A 15314-nucleotide genomic window follows, 5' to 3' on the forward strand; every position below is an offset into this window, starting at 1 on the left:
CATGCCATTAGACAATCAGGTATAATTAAGCATCTATAATAATTAATTTTAGTGTTATTTATGTATTATGAACTATATAATGACGGTTTTAAATTTCTTGTGAATAGTTTGCTGTAAATTATGAAATTCATAGGAAATAATTTTTTTTTTTCAATAGCATTAGTTACTATAATAGCGTGATTTAATTAACCTTGATACTCGTGCATGTACCCCACCTAATTAAAATTAACATGATGATTCATTCTCGCAAATGATTCAAGGAAATGAATGGAAACAAACAGAGAATATAGGGTGAGGCCCACATGTGGAGTCCACTTCACCATCTTGATCTATTTTACTTGATTTACCATGGTTTTCTTATATTCTCACAAATTAGGTGAATCTCATAACGTATTTTTTTTTGAACAAGCAATTATGATGAATTTAAAACAATGTCTCATATTATATATATATAATAACATCATTTTATATTTTATATTATGTTGATTGATTGAGAAATACTTGGACTAAATAGACTACTACTTTATTTATATATTATTCAATAAAAACATATCATATCAGATAAAATATAAAAATTAATTCTATTATTAATGATGAGACAAAAAAAAGAAAAAAAATTAAGGAAGTAGCAGTTTGTTATAAAAATAAAGTTATTAAAAATAAGGACACATTATTTTTTTATTAAATTGGTGCAATTTATTAAATAGAATAGGAATATAGGGTATACTCTTTTGCATGCAAGAATTTTTCTGATTGATGTTAATACATATTAATTGATGTGGATTATATAAATTCATTTTTTAGATCATGAGTTAATTTTTCCTATTTTAAATTTCGCAACCCGCCACAGATGCGCTGTACAGTCGTTGCTATTTCTTTCTTTCTCCTCCCTATTGTGAACTCCATGTAGCTTCATTTTGTCCTGAAGCAAATTCACAGTCTCAAATCTCAATTCTTTTCTTTCTTTCTCTCCTTCAAATAACTCATATCCCCACCTTCTGCTATATTCAAGTCACAGTGATCTCTCTCTCTCTCTCTCTCTCTCTCTAGAAAAAATGATAAGGAACAAAACTCAATTCACAGGCAGCCTCAAAGTTGCCTTTCTGTGCCTTTCATTTTTCCTCATCTTCATCTTCATACTCAGATCAAGCTTCTTCTTCCCAATTTCTCAGCCACAAACCCATCTTTCAAACACAACTATCAGTCCAGAAGCTTCAGAGGCACCGAAATCGGAACTTCCACCGTGCTTGACGCCGACATGCACCAAAATCCCACTGTCTCTGGCGAACGCCATAATCCACTGCGCCACCACCAACGTCACTCCCCAACAAACCCAAGCCGAAATCTCAGTCTCAGCTCGAGTTCTTCAGAGGAAATCGCCCTGCAACTTCCTCGTCTTCGGCCTCGGCCACGACAGCCTGATGTGGACCTCACTGAATCACGGCGGCAGGACAGTGTTCCTGGAGGAAGACAAATCATGGATCGGCAAAATCCGAGAGAAATTGCCCTCACTGGAGTCCTACCACGTGGTGTACGACACCAAAGTCCGAGAAGCCGACAAGCTGATGAAGATCGGAATGGAGGAAGAAGATTGCAAGACAGTGACGGACCCGAGATTCTCCAAGTGCAAATTGGCACTGAAGGGGTTTCCGAGCGAGATATACGACGTGGATTGGGACATAATAATGGTGGACGCCCCGACGGGGTACTTCGACGGAGCTCCGGGAAGGATGAGCGCGATTTACACGGCGGGGATGATGGCGAGGAACAGAGAAGAAGGTGAGACTGATGTGTTTGTACATGATGTGGATAGGGTTGTGGAAGATAAGTTTTCCAGAGGGTTTTTGTGTGAAGGATATTTGAGGGAACAAGAAGGGAGGATCAGGCACTTCACTATTCCAAGCCACAGAGCTCGCCTGGGTAGACCATTTTGCCCCCAGAAGCAATAAGGAATTCCAATTAAGTCCAGAGAGGGAGAGAGAGACCATGGATCATGCCTTGGTCTTGAATTTTTAGGTTCCGTGTAATTCAGGCGGAAGAGCGCATGGAAGAGGAAGCCAATGAGCATGTGGCTCACTTGTTTAGGTGGGACCCACTTATCTTTTTATATGTATGTTTTCTCGTACATGACCATACAGTTTGCATAGCGAATAAGTCTCACTGTCTCAGGTTTTTTTTTTTTAAAAAAACAGAAATATGGTCCTACGATAAATTAATGTAATAAAAGTTACAGTTTATAAGTTTGTACAGATAAAGAAGAAAAAGAAGAGAATAAAGGAGTATAATATTGCTTAATTTGTTCTACTGACACTAAACTAAAACGTAGAAGCATGAAAATTTCCTCAATCAAAGAAAAATCCTTGGCCCTATAAAATTTATTTGAAACTCTTAAAAGCCAAAAAGCCAAACCTTGATTAGGAATTTTTCCTAAATAGATTTCCAGAGAGCCAAATCAAATAGCTTTAACAAAAGGACATTCACAAAAAGTATAAAACAAGGACACGTAATTGAGGCAGGAACATGACGACCAAGAAGAATATCACCTGTGGGGATTGCCTTATGCACTAATTTCTAAATAAAAGGAGAGTTTTATAAGGAAGATGTAGTTTCCAAAGAAACTGACAAATAATTTCTCTTGCTAGATGTGAATCCCCTGCAAGCCTGTTAAGATATCTAAAACCTTATTGGACAATGAAAGTGCCAGAATCCCAGATTAATCGATCTGTAGAGCCACACAAAGATAATGGAATTTTAATAATATGACAAACTAAATTTGAGTCATACAAATTTCTTAATAAAGGAATATTCCAACTAAGTTGTGACCATGAGTTAGACTTTTGCATCATCAGATTAGCTACTGTGAAGATATTGAGAGCCTAGGCAATAGAAGAGTTAGGAGACCACCGAAGCGCATGAGTGATCAGAATGGAAGCTCCATTTTCAACTTATTGCCATTTGAGATGATGAATGATGAGATTTGATGAATCAAAGATACCTTTCCAATACCAAAAGGAATTGTAAGGCTTTTTCAAAGAGAAACCATTTCGAGAGTCCACATACTTCAACTTCAAGGTATTTCCCAACAATGAGTGAGGTTCTGCTTGCAAAATTCTCCAAATTTGTTTAGCAATTAGAGCCACATTCATCTTCCTAGTATTCCTTAAGCCTAGACTCCCAAACTTGACTAGTCCAAACAACATTTCTTTCCTCAGTAAATGAATATTCCTTTCGCCTTCATCAATTCGCCAAAAAAATTGACCAATTTGGCATCAATAAGATCGCTAATTTTCTTTGGAAGGTTAAGACAAGACAAAATGTAAATATTAGAAGCAGAAAAAATAGATTTAATGAGGGTCAACCTCGAAGCTTGAGACAATAATTTGGTCTGCCATGAGGCTGCCCTTTTGTCAATAGAATCTAGAACCCGATTGTAAATAATTTACTTATCTCTACTAGCATCAATCTAGGGACCTAGGTATTTCCTAAAAGATGTGCTCAATTAGATGCCCCAAAAATCTAAAATTTCTTATTACAAGTTTGTTAGAATATTTGGGCTAAAAAGTAAGGTAGATTTTTGCAAATGTTCTTTCTTCCCTGATCAGCGACAAAATCCATAAATGATGTCTTTAATAGTTGCTAGACCACTCTTGGTGTATTGAAAGAAAATGCATAAATCATCAGCATAAAGAACATGAGAAACTAGAAAGGATGATGGACATAGTTTGATTCCTTGAAAAGATTCCTGCTGCTCATAATGTACCAATAAACAAGATAGAACATTAGTAGCCAATATGAAAAGGTAAGGAGATAGAGGATCTTCTTGTCTAATGCCATTCTTTGAAAAAATAGGTTGAGTTAAGCAACTATTGAAATTGATGTAATATTCCAATGTAGAAACACATTACATAAGAAGATTAACCCACATAGTCAGAAAATTCATTTTATGTAAAATGGCTTTTAAATATTGCCATGATAATTGATTGAAAGCCTTGGAGAAATCTAGATAAAGAGCACATAATTTCCATTATTTCCCTGTTGCAATATGGATCTGGTGAACCAAGTTAGTAGGTACCAAAACATTATAAAAAATGAGTCACCCTTTCAGATAAGCACTTTGAAATGGAGAGATGAGTTTTGGAAGAATTTCTTTCAACCTATTGCAGAGGACATTTGATACAATCTTTTAAGCCACATTACATAAACTTATGGGTCTTAAATCCTTAACAAAAATAGGATTCTATCCTTTAAGAATTAATGTGATGAAAGATTTGTTTAGAGAAGTGAGTAGATGTTTAGAATTTCATAAAGAATTTACCATTTTGAAGACATCATCCTCAACTAAATGCTAATAGGTCTCATGTAAAGTCCCACAAATTAACCACAAACTTTACTTATTTGCACCACAACATTGGAATAAATAATCACAATACTTTTAAAAGAAGTTTTGAAAATGTGAGATCCCGAATTTAAATTCAACCCATAGATATAAGTTTAAGGTTTAATAAAAGTGAATATGCATACATAAACCTCACAACTTTGAAAGAAAAAGTGAAACGGTTATTTCTTCCAAAAAGAGCTATACACCATGGCTTGTACCGCATACGCTGCAGCATGTGGAATAGAGATACCAAGTCATGCTTTGTGACATACGCCACTGCATGCACCCTATGCTTCGAGGTGCACATTCTAGATTTTGCTGTCATGACATCTAATCTGACACTAACTTCTTGTGTGCATCATGTTCACATATGATATTTGATCAGAGTGATTCAACTGCCCATATAAAAATTAAGAAACAAGCTAACTAATGAAGCAAGTTCTGATACGATCCAACAGTCCGAACTCAATTTGGACACTCAATGTGCAAAAAAGCACTTTTTCTTTTAAAACTTAGCACGCTAAGTGTTCCAATTCAATATCTTACATCATTAGATCACCTTAGACCTTGAACCAAGTCTAAAAGGACTAAAAACACTTGATTAACATACAATAGTACATGTAAAACATTACATGCCCAATTTGGTTACACAATGTCACTTTTCACGTAGGTGGACTTATATGAGCTAACACACACAAATAACCACATAAGCACATACATCTCCCTAGTAGAATAAGTCACACCTTTTACAATGGTCAAATCTTGCCTATTAACAAAATACTTTTAGCTCAACTTAGGCACCACAAGCTAGGAACAACATCTCAATATATATCAAGAAGCACTTTCCATCAAAATAATAAAATTACACACTTGCTTGTAATGACATCTAAGACCATCCAATCTAAAACATACACCACAAAAAGGGAAAATATGCAATAAAAGATATTACAAGAAAGTCTCTAAAACAACATATATCCATATATGTATAATCTTTGGCAACTTTTAACACTATTAATAAATATATATTTATATCCCAAGAGTAGCATTACAACCATAATAGGCATGGCTACTCTTCTTGTACTTCCTTTCTTAGCCCTTTTGAATCCTCAAAACTTATAGACATGAAGTAATGGTATGAGACAAAAGTCTCAATAACTAGATAATCTCAAATACCCTTTAGCAGGAAAAATTATAAACAAGGGATAGAGTAGCATTAACACATATTTTAAACGCATAAAGTTCATATATAAGCATGAATACAATCACATCATTGATGCAAGTGATAAATATTAATGCATGAATATGTTACACTAATAATTTCCACAAACTTTCAAATCTCCTGATTGAACCCATAGGCTTTATACAGGACCTCTCTAGTCAGTCCAAGCTCACCATTAGTGGAAGAAACAAGGCTAATACCTCTTTACCACCTCTAAACTATAGATTCTCCCTAACAAATTGGGCAAGACATTGAGTACTCCCCCTACCAACTACTCATAAAGTGGCAGGGAGTAGCCCAACCATGCTTGTTGGCTATAGTACTCATAAGGCAACAAGCATCACACACATGCTAAGACCATGGTCTATACATCTTCATAAGGTGAACTTCCACCTCTAGCTATGTGAATGCTCATACACTTTTGAGTCCTCCTAGTTGATCATCATCAACTAGGCCAAGACTTTCTAGCCTTATAAAAAACAGGGCCACATGCCTCTATCTTAAATTAAGGTATCACTTTTTCATGTCATACATTTACAACACTATACATGCATCCTTATTACACATGTTATAGCAAGCAAGAACATTACAACAGTTATGCACATACATCAATTAACATGAATAGGCTACTCTATCAGTTTAGAAAATCATAATATAAATAAAACTCTAAGTTTATGTAAGTAATTTTCACATTTAACTTGTAAATAATTTTACAGGCCAATAGGTAAAAAAGTTTATCTAGTTACCTTTCGCCTTTTTTACCAAAAGTTATATGTTAGTTGATCAAAATCATAAGTTTTATATTGTAAAAGAAGTATTCATCATAATCTTATCATATTTTATTCAATTTATAGATATGATTGTGAAATATTTGTTATTAATTAAATGAAATAATTATATAATTATTTAAAGAAAAATTCATCATTCTAGATATGATCACTTACAAATATAATCTTGCATATTGTTAAAAATTAATGGTATCAGAGCCTAATCATTTATTATCTTTTTATTTTTGGATAATCATTTCATATTTGTAACAAGTGGTTTCGAAGTTAAATTTTGATACACCTCTATATTATTAACTTAAAAAAATTAAATATTATAATCTTTATCAAATAATTAATCAACGATTAAAATAAATGAAATGATAACTAAAAAATTGATGAAGGTTAAGTAATGATACTACATATATCATTCATCTATTGATAAATTATTTTTTAAAAATATTTAGTATCAATGTTTTATGTACAATTGCTTATTATAGAAAAGTTTTTTTTGTGAAAAATATGTCCATGAAATTTTACTAGAGGATGACAATAATAATCGCCCACAATTAAATGGTTGAGTGTACAATTATTATTTAAAATGATAAGTTTTATATTATAGAAAAAGCATGCTTTGTAATCTTATCATATTTTTCAATTTATAACAAATAGTGTCAAAGCCAACTTTTGACTAGAACTTGAAAAAGAAATTATATTTTGGCCAAAAAAAAAGAAAAAGCAATTATATTACATTTATCATTAATCTATTGATAAATTATTTTTTTAAATATTTAGCATCAATATTTTTCTTGGGTAAGAAAAGGGGCATCGTTGTTAAACTTTTAAGTTAACTATCCGAATTTATTGATTTTATATTTCTAACTTATAAAATCATATTAACTCATTCATAAATTTAAATTGGATAAAACTCAATTAAATTCACAAGTTAATTCTTTGAGTTTACCTGGTTCATAAAAGTGGCATGACCCAGTGCAATGAAAAAATAAAACAAAAAAAAACAAAAAATAATATTAATAAAAAAACAAAAAATATCAAAAATAAGTTGCCCTATTTTAAAATTTGTATGTTCAGTATAATAATATATGAATGTAGATGGATTTAATTTTAATAATTTATATGTAGAATATATTTAAATTAAATTATAATCATATTTTATGTTTTAATTATATAATCATGTACTTTTAAAAACTATTTATTAATAAAGATAAACTTTTAAATATTTACAGTTTGAGTTTACATTTTTATTATGAGTTTATTTAAACTTGTAAGTTTAATAATTTTGAAAAAGAGCCTATAGTCTAAAGATACAAAAACAAAACTCAAAAAAAAAAAAAAAAACCCAAATCCTCCAACATCATCAACCCATCTCAAAAGGAAAACTACACATGTCAGCCAAACAAATCAATTGGATGTAGTGCTGTCTCTTTCCACAAGAGTTCCCAAAGCATCGACACACTGGTTTCCCTCCCAAGGTACGTACTCTCTTCGTCTCCATCCAACGATCCGTCTTGCAAGCCTGCACCCAACACTCCCATAGCCCTTTTTAGATGCTGCTTGACTGCCATTAAATCAACTATCTACAGTTCTATCACAACCTTTTGAAAACCAGCTCTTGCTAGTAGAACTCCAAACTAGTCAACACACCCCAGAACTTAGCTTGGAAAGCATGACAGCATCTCAGATTCCTTGAAAAACTCATCATCCACTCCCTTCTCCAATTCCTCACAACTCCACCACATCCTACAAATTTCTCAACACCTCGGCTTTCACCATTTGTATTGACCTAGCTTCACTCACTCAAGTTTAGGAGGATTCCAACAAATTAGACTTGTAATCTTGCACGGGGAAAAGATTCTTAGATTTGGCTTTACACATCTATAAATGTGATAATATTTTTTTCTTTTTTCTTAAGATAAGGATGAAAATAAACTAGACTGTTTTTAGCAACTTTAGTATTGAAACTAAAGAATAGACCTTTCTTAATGAGTTTAACATTGTTGTTTTTAAAGTAACCGAACAAAAACTTTTAAATGGTAACCACGAAGTTATATTTTTTAAAATCTTAATACTTGAATTGTAATTTTTGTATTAGAAAATTTAGTTGAAGTTACTTAAATCTTTTGAAAATTGAAAAAGTAAATTTAACATGTAATAAATCTTCCAAAACTTCGTTAAAAACAATCATTGGAGCATGTTACTATTTAAATAATATTGTCATAAAATTACTATTATTTAAAAATGTTGTAATGTTTAAAATATTTGTTTTAAAAAATACAATTTATAATGTTTTTCATTATTTATAAATTATAAAATAATGAGTTATTATTTTTGTAAAATATAAAAATTAAACCCGCAATTCCTAGTCTCATATGTTATCCATATTCCAGACCCGCTCCAAGGGCTGCCAGACTCTGACTGAGCAAGCGCAGCAAGAACCTTATCTCACCATATACCTGACTTCGAGTCTGAGAGGCAGATTGATAATTGAAGCATTGGGGATCCTGAGTTTTGGAGCCAATGGCTAAGAGCAAGAAGCAACTATTGTCTTCGGCTCCATGGAGGGGCGAAGAAGGCAACAAGCCAGAATTCCCTGACGCAAAGCTCAAAGTTACCAATCAACCCGGCACCACTCCAACTATGCATGTCCCTCGCAAGAAGTCTAAGCTTGATAACAACCCCGATGACGATGAAGCCCTCGAGATTGATCCGGAGCTACGCTACAGCTTCCAGCGCAATTTCCAGGTTACTGTTGGTAATTTCTTTGGATAATTATTATTATTCTGTTTTTTTTTTTTTTAAATTCTGGGTTTTAAACCCCTTTCATCTTTTACTTTATTCTTTCCAATGATCCTCCATGCTAGCATATTATCATGCTGTCCATTAGAACGAGATTATTCAATTTGTTTTACCGTTGGTTTCTTATAATGGGGTTTGTTATACGGAAAACTAAATCATTGCTTCCTGTATGATTTTGTACAAAATTTATTCATTTTTGTGTTTCTGCCTGTATAACCTGTGAAAGCTTGCTGGTTTTGTGGTATTTTGGAAGCATTTTGCAGGATGCTCTGCATTCGCGTTTTGGATTATTTGTACATAGTTAAATTACGGAGAATTGATTTTTCCCCCCTCATATGAACACAAATATTCATGAATCTAGATTTTTCAACTAGTATCTCAAATCAATTGTCCAGTGTTCGCATAGTTATCATGCTCTGTCCATTTGAAAGATGTTTGTTGCATAGTTTTCATGTATTTATCGGATGAGGTTATTCAATTAATTTTCCCATGGGGTGGTTAGAAGTGACTTATATAAAATGAGAAATTTCTTTCTTTTTTAGATAAAATCAATAATTTACTACCTCTCCTTAATTCCAGTGAGTTAGTTAGAAGTAACTTATATATAAAATCAGAGGGAGTACAAAACTTGTGAAAGCTTGCTGGTTGGTGGTATCTACCAATCATGCAATTCTTATGTCCGCTCACTTCCCAGGGTCCATCTTTAACTTGATTCAGAATTCAGAAGGTGCTAGTGAGGGATCTAGTCAGCTAGCTTGTTGTGGAGGTTCTGTGAGAGGTTGCGAAGGAAACTGGCTGTTTGGTTTTGCAAGAAGGGTGGAGAGGTGTTCAGCTTTTCAAGCTAAGTTATGGGGTGTTCTTACTGGTCCTTTGTTGTGTTGGAATGCTGGGTATAGAAGAATTTTATTGGAGTTAGACTCTTTATCAGTTGTTCAGAAGTTGCAGAAGGGAAGAAATGCTTCTGATAAGTACTGTTGAGTTTTGGATAAGATTTGGAGATGGTGGGAGAATGATGAGGAGGTCCAAGTTACTCATATTGCTAGGGAAGGAAACCAGTGTGCTGATTCCTTAGCAAATTTGAGTTTTGATCTTGAGGTAGGCTTGCATGTTTGGTGGAAGGTGGTTGATTCTGTGCAGCTGATATATTTTGCTGATAGATGTGGCTTTGGGTTTTGAGAGGGGTGGATAATTTTGTTTTTGATTTTAGTTTTTATTGTTTGTTGATTTTGGCCTCATTCATGTTTGAAAAGAAAAATAGTATATACCGACTAGCCCCATCTTATGTCTGCTCTGGTAACAGAGCTTCATGACTGTTATGTTATTGTGTACAAGCTTAAGGGCATGGATAGGAAGCTGGTTATAGTTGCTTGCCACTGAAATAGTAATTTACACAGCAGAAGGATTAAGGCTTTATTAGCTGAGGCTAAAATTTCCTAGACATTTCAAGCGTAGAAACTGTAACATGAAGTTTTACTCTTGGAAGATTAAACGTGGCACTTTAAATTTAATAATTGATTTAATAGAGATCATTATTTCCAATCAAATATAGTTATTGTAGCTTGATTTCTAAGGATTCGGCCAAAAAAAAAAAAAAAGATTTCATAGGGTTGGGAATAATTTATCAAGAATTCAGTCTTCTTACTATATAATTTATAGTTCTTATAACTCTAAAGCCACTAATCAAAGAAAAGCCTAGCATGCAAAACTCTAAATGGAGCTTTATGTTATTCTATGGGCATTGAAACACTATGATCCTAGACCTAGTCAGCTTGATTATAACTCTTAAATTTCTTCCATTATGAATCAAAACTTATTCTTTAAAAATTTACAAGCAGGGTAGCATAACGCAGCAGTAACAAGACAAGAACACATAATTCCTACTGTTCTCAGTAACTAAAGATTAAGACATAAAATACCCAATTCCTAAACCTAGGTTTTATATTTTGAGTCGTGTGATTTGGTTATTAGAGAAATTACAAAGCACTTTAAAGTGTGCTAAGATTGTTTGAGGTCATCCTTGTTGAAGATATTCCTGATACTGGTTAACTGGTGATGCATAAATAAATTCCGGCCATATCATGGTGAAGATTACTCATTTGCATTTTTGTTTTTCCATTGTTATTCTTTTCCTGGTAATAATGTTTATAGTTTTTTCTCTGCTTTTTGTGAGAAATTAAAACATCCTGGCTTTTAACATGATCACTTTCTCAAAATTACTTTCCTCCTTATGTTTTGCCATGTTATAGTTATGTCATGCTCAATCATATAAATTCCCATGTACTCTGTCTTAGGAATTAAGAATTCAATTTTGCCAACAAATGTTGGTTTGGTTGGTAAGAATATAACTCATATCTTACAAGGTCGTGGGTTTGAATTTCATTGCCAATGTGAAAACTTTGTTGGTGGGTAATATAAGTACTTCTATGAGCACTAGTTAAGCCATAAGACTTCTCCTAATCTTTGCTAGCCTTTGAGACCCAACTCACTCAAACTTTCTGTCGTTAAAAGAAAGGAATTTAATTTTGAATTTTATGCAACTGTTGCACATAGATGTAAAGCCAAAACTAGAAAGATAATAATTAAATTATGATAGAGGAAAACTTTGTAGTTTCACGGTCTCATCCATTGATTTGACTGTGCTTGAAAATATGACAATAAAAGAAAATGGGGAATAAGGAGTGGCTCCCATGTGCTCATTTATAAGTAGGTCTCAAATGCTATATCATGCCAATTTATTACTTTGTTTGGGCTCTGTCATTTGACCGTGCTTTTTTCTTCCGAATACTTATTTGCTCCTCCAATGCTGGCTTATGCATAAAAAGGTTTTCCTTCTCCCACAATGTTTTTGCTGTTGAATGGATTAGTATTTTCCAAATGCAGTTAAATGAACAACTCAATAAAGCCAACCAGTTCAACACTACATGATCTGTTTTCCATTCTAGCCAAAAATGTGCTTGCGCTATCAACAGTAATACATCCTTGTTTTCCCTGCTGACTTGAACTGGTTTTATGAAGATCTGGGATGCATAATGCAACTCACTTTATTCAAGCCACATAGTTGACATGATTTTTTAACAATGTGAAGTACTTGACATGTAGATCTGATGTAGTTGACTTGACTGATATGGGTGATTGAACATCCCAAGTGCTTCACTTTGAACTTCTGTCTTTGCCAACTTTGAAGTTTACTGTTCTATAAATGGAGCTATATTTTACCTTTTATTGCACTGATGAAACAGATAAGTTTTTAATTCATTATTATTTTCTCACCCATCTTGCAAAATCCACTATTTTATTGACATATGTATTGTTAGAGAGATAAGGTTCCCTGAGGAATTTTTATTTTCTGAAGTTAGGCCTTTTCTATCTCCTGCCCACCTTCAAGCTCCAAGATGATTTTTTAGTTACTTAGCACAAAAGTTATATATATTACCTAGAAATGGATTATTTGAACCATCCTGGTTCAGAGTAAGGTTCCTTAATTGCTTGGTGTTTGTTTTTAAAATTCCAATGTTGTTTGTCATCTCTGTTGGTTCGTTTACATTGTAGATTGAACAGTTGAATAGAGGCAAGTGCAGGGTTTTTGAAAATCATAAGTTGCATTGCCTTTATAATTGTACTTCTATAGTCTGTCAAATGATAGCTAATATGGGGCCCTGGGAAACTGTCGTTTGTATTTGAAAATTCTTGTTTCCTCTGTCAGCTGTGCTTGATGGAATGCACAGCTGTCAGCTAGTTAATTTTCCTTATAATGTATATATAATTGAGAAAGCTGGTTTGTATGTTGACTGTGAAAAGTTTATATTATACTAAAGTATGCCGAATGTGGTTTATTGTTCTCGTGATAAACTGGTGGTGGGTGTAGAGCCCCAACTTTTTCTCGGGATTCACCTTTTGGAATCATACGCCAAGTATGCTGTCGGATTATCGTAAAGCTTTAACTGATCATCTTAAATTGAAAGAAGTTAATTGGCTATAACTTTCTCGTGAGAAATTTGAAATGTCACATGTATATTACGCAGAGATTGCAATTTGCATTCTTTTCTAACTGCATCTTTTATGGCTGCTTCGCTTTACTTCATTGACTCTAAATGATTGCACATATTTTTGTTTTCTGGGAAATTAGTGGAGTATCTGGTCGCTTTCTATCCAATTTTTAAATGAATATATGTTTTTGACTTGCAGTTTCTTCAACGAGTTTTTAGCATTGACACGCTGGTGAAGCCTCTTCCGCCTGCCATGGCATACAATGTTTCTCGCAACTTGAACTTCTTCACACGCATTTTTACACAGTTCTTTGGTAAGTTGGATTCCTTTCATCTTCTTCCTGAGCAGATTAATGAATGTGTATACAGCTGAGTAATTCTATGGAAATGTTGATGTAATGAATGGGCCTGATCGTAATGTGGGCCTGAGCTATGGAGCACTTTATGTTAATGGGCCAGATGCCTATGACAGAAGAGTAAGGGTTTATAATCGGGTGTGAAGAATTGTGTTGTCTCTTCTGTCAAAGCATCTGGCCCATTAACATAAAGTTCTCCATGGCTCAGGCCCACACTAAGACCAGGCCCATTCATTACAGTTGACCTCTCGAAAGGCTAGGATTTTCAGAGTTAGATGCATCACAAGATTATTGAATTGTAAATTCAAAATTTGACTGGGAACTCTGGGATGTATCCACTGAATTAACTCTATAGAGTCACTGTTCTTGCTCTTTATTCGCCAAAACCAGCTTATTACATCTGTTTAAAGCAGACATTAATAGGCTCTGCTCTTCTAATCCTATTTATAAGGGAGAGAGAAAGAGTGTTTATGTTGATCCTATTTATAGGACCTCAATGATGGTTGTATTCATCTTTACCCTTTGCCTTTATTAAATATTAGATAGATTATTAAATGTTTGAGTATTTGATTTTTAACGTATATATATTAATAAGGATAAAGTTGAAAATTTGTTTAATTTTTAGATAGAGATAATAAGTTTTAAAGTTTTTTTTTTATCCTGATAAAAATGTTGAGAATAACTTATAAATAGAATCAGGGAGAGTATTTAGGATGTAGGAAGATCTTTTTGCCATGTAGTATTGTTAATATGGTTTGTGTTATGCTGCACTGCAGATCCGGAAGGTATTGCAAATGCCCAGAAATCCCTTGGCATAGGACAGGAAGAGAAAGCCCGCCGTGTTCGTTGAAATATTGACAGAGAATAGGGGAAGATGATGAAAGGCGAAAGAGAATGATAAAAAGAACCAGTAGTGTGGCAAATGGATTCTGCATTTTGTGACGTATTTCTGCTTATTTTATGACTTTGTGAGCAGTCAAATTAGTTTTCTTTTTGTGAAAGTTAGTTCATGTAATATTGCAAGATGAGTGGCATTACAAATCTGTTAGTTCATTTTCCTTGAAATGACGCAGTCTTGAAAAATCATATTTTCTCAAAGCTTAATGGATGCAATCCTTACTCTCAAAGCATTGCTCTTGGACCTTATAAAAGAATTAAATGCAAATAGGGCTGTTTACTTGACTTTGTAACCCAATGAACCTTGATCGGGTTGGCCATTTCGGATCAGGTTCAACCTTGAAAAATGGCCCAAAGAAAACTAACCAGTCTGGACTTGGTTTGATCATTTGGTTAGGTTGATGACAAGTCACGCATCTAGAGCACCTAGCTCAGTTTGACTTGGGTTCTATGTACTGTTTTTGAAGTCATGAAATTGTTGTTCCCCATTCAAGATTTGAATTCTTATTGGAAGAAATTTCCACGTTTAGTGTCCAATAATTCCAATATGATTGCTTTCAATATTTCAAAAAAGTTAAATGTTCCTTCATCAAGTTTCCTATTTCAGTATTTCTTATTTGTTCCCTCCTAGCCTCCCTCTAATTCTAGTTGTCTCATTGGCAATGTCAGCTTCGCGCAAAGTGTGAGGCTTATGTTTCAACATTGCATTGGCATGTGTGAGTTGTACATCTAAAATTGATTTCTTTTTAAAAAATTTGGGTTGATGATGTGATTGCACATAAAGTGTATGTAATAAAGAAAATCATACCTTGATGCTATTAGAACAGTATGATAGCTTGATGCAGACTAGAGGAGAGGTAGAGACGTAGAGTGATTTAAAAATGTGTTTTAATAGGG

The 15314-nt window shown here is 33.7% G+C and overlaps 2 protein-coding genes across 2 annotated transcripts; both read left to right on the forward strand.

Annotated features, from left to right (window-relative positions):
- Nucleotides 1-888: 888 nt before the first annotated feature.
- On the forward strand, nt 889-2295 carry LOC129295833 (glucuronoxylan 4-O-methyltransferase 3-like). The gene has a single exon (XM_054934412.1). It carries the CDS (start codon nt 1056-1058, stop codon nt 1947-1949), a length of 894 nt encoding a protein of 297 aa, XP_054790387.1. The 5' UTR covers nt 889-1055; the 3' UTR covers nt 1950-2295.
- A 6474-nt stretch (nt 2296-8769) lies between these two features.
- Nucleotides 8770-14647, forward strand: LOC129295831 (uncharacterized). The gene is made up of 3 exons (XM_054934407.1): nt 8770-9124; nt 13364-13478; nt 14297-14647. Exons 1-3 carry the CDS (start codon nt 8900-8902, stop codon nt 14368-14370), a joined length of 414 nt encoding a protein of 137 aa, XP_054790382.1. The 5' UTR covers nt 8770-8899; the 3' UTR covers nt 14371-14647.
- Nucleotides 14648-15314: the final 667 nt, after the last annotated feature.

Source organism: Prosopis cineraria, unplaced genomic scaffold (genome assembly GCF_029017545.1).
Source record: "Prosopis cineraria cultivar Desert tree isolate PC_DT_omini unplaced genomic scaffold, ASM2901754v1 PC199, whole genome shotgun sequence".
NCBI lineage: Eukaryota > Viridiplantae > Streptophyta > Magnoliopsida > Fabales > Fabaceae > Prosopis > Prosopis cineraria.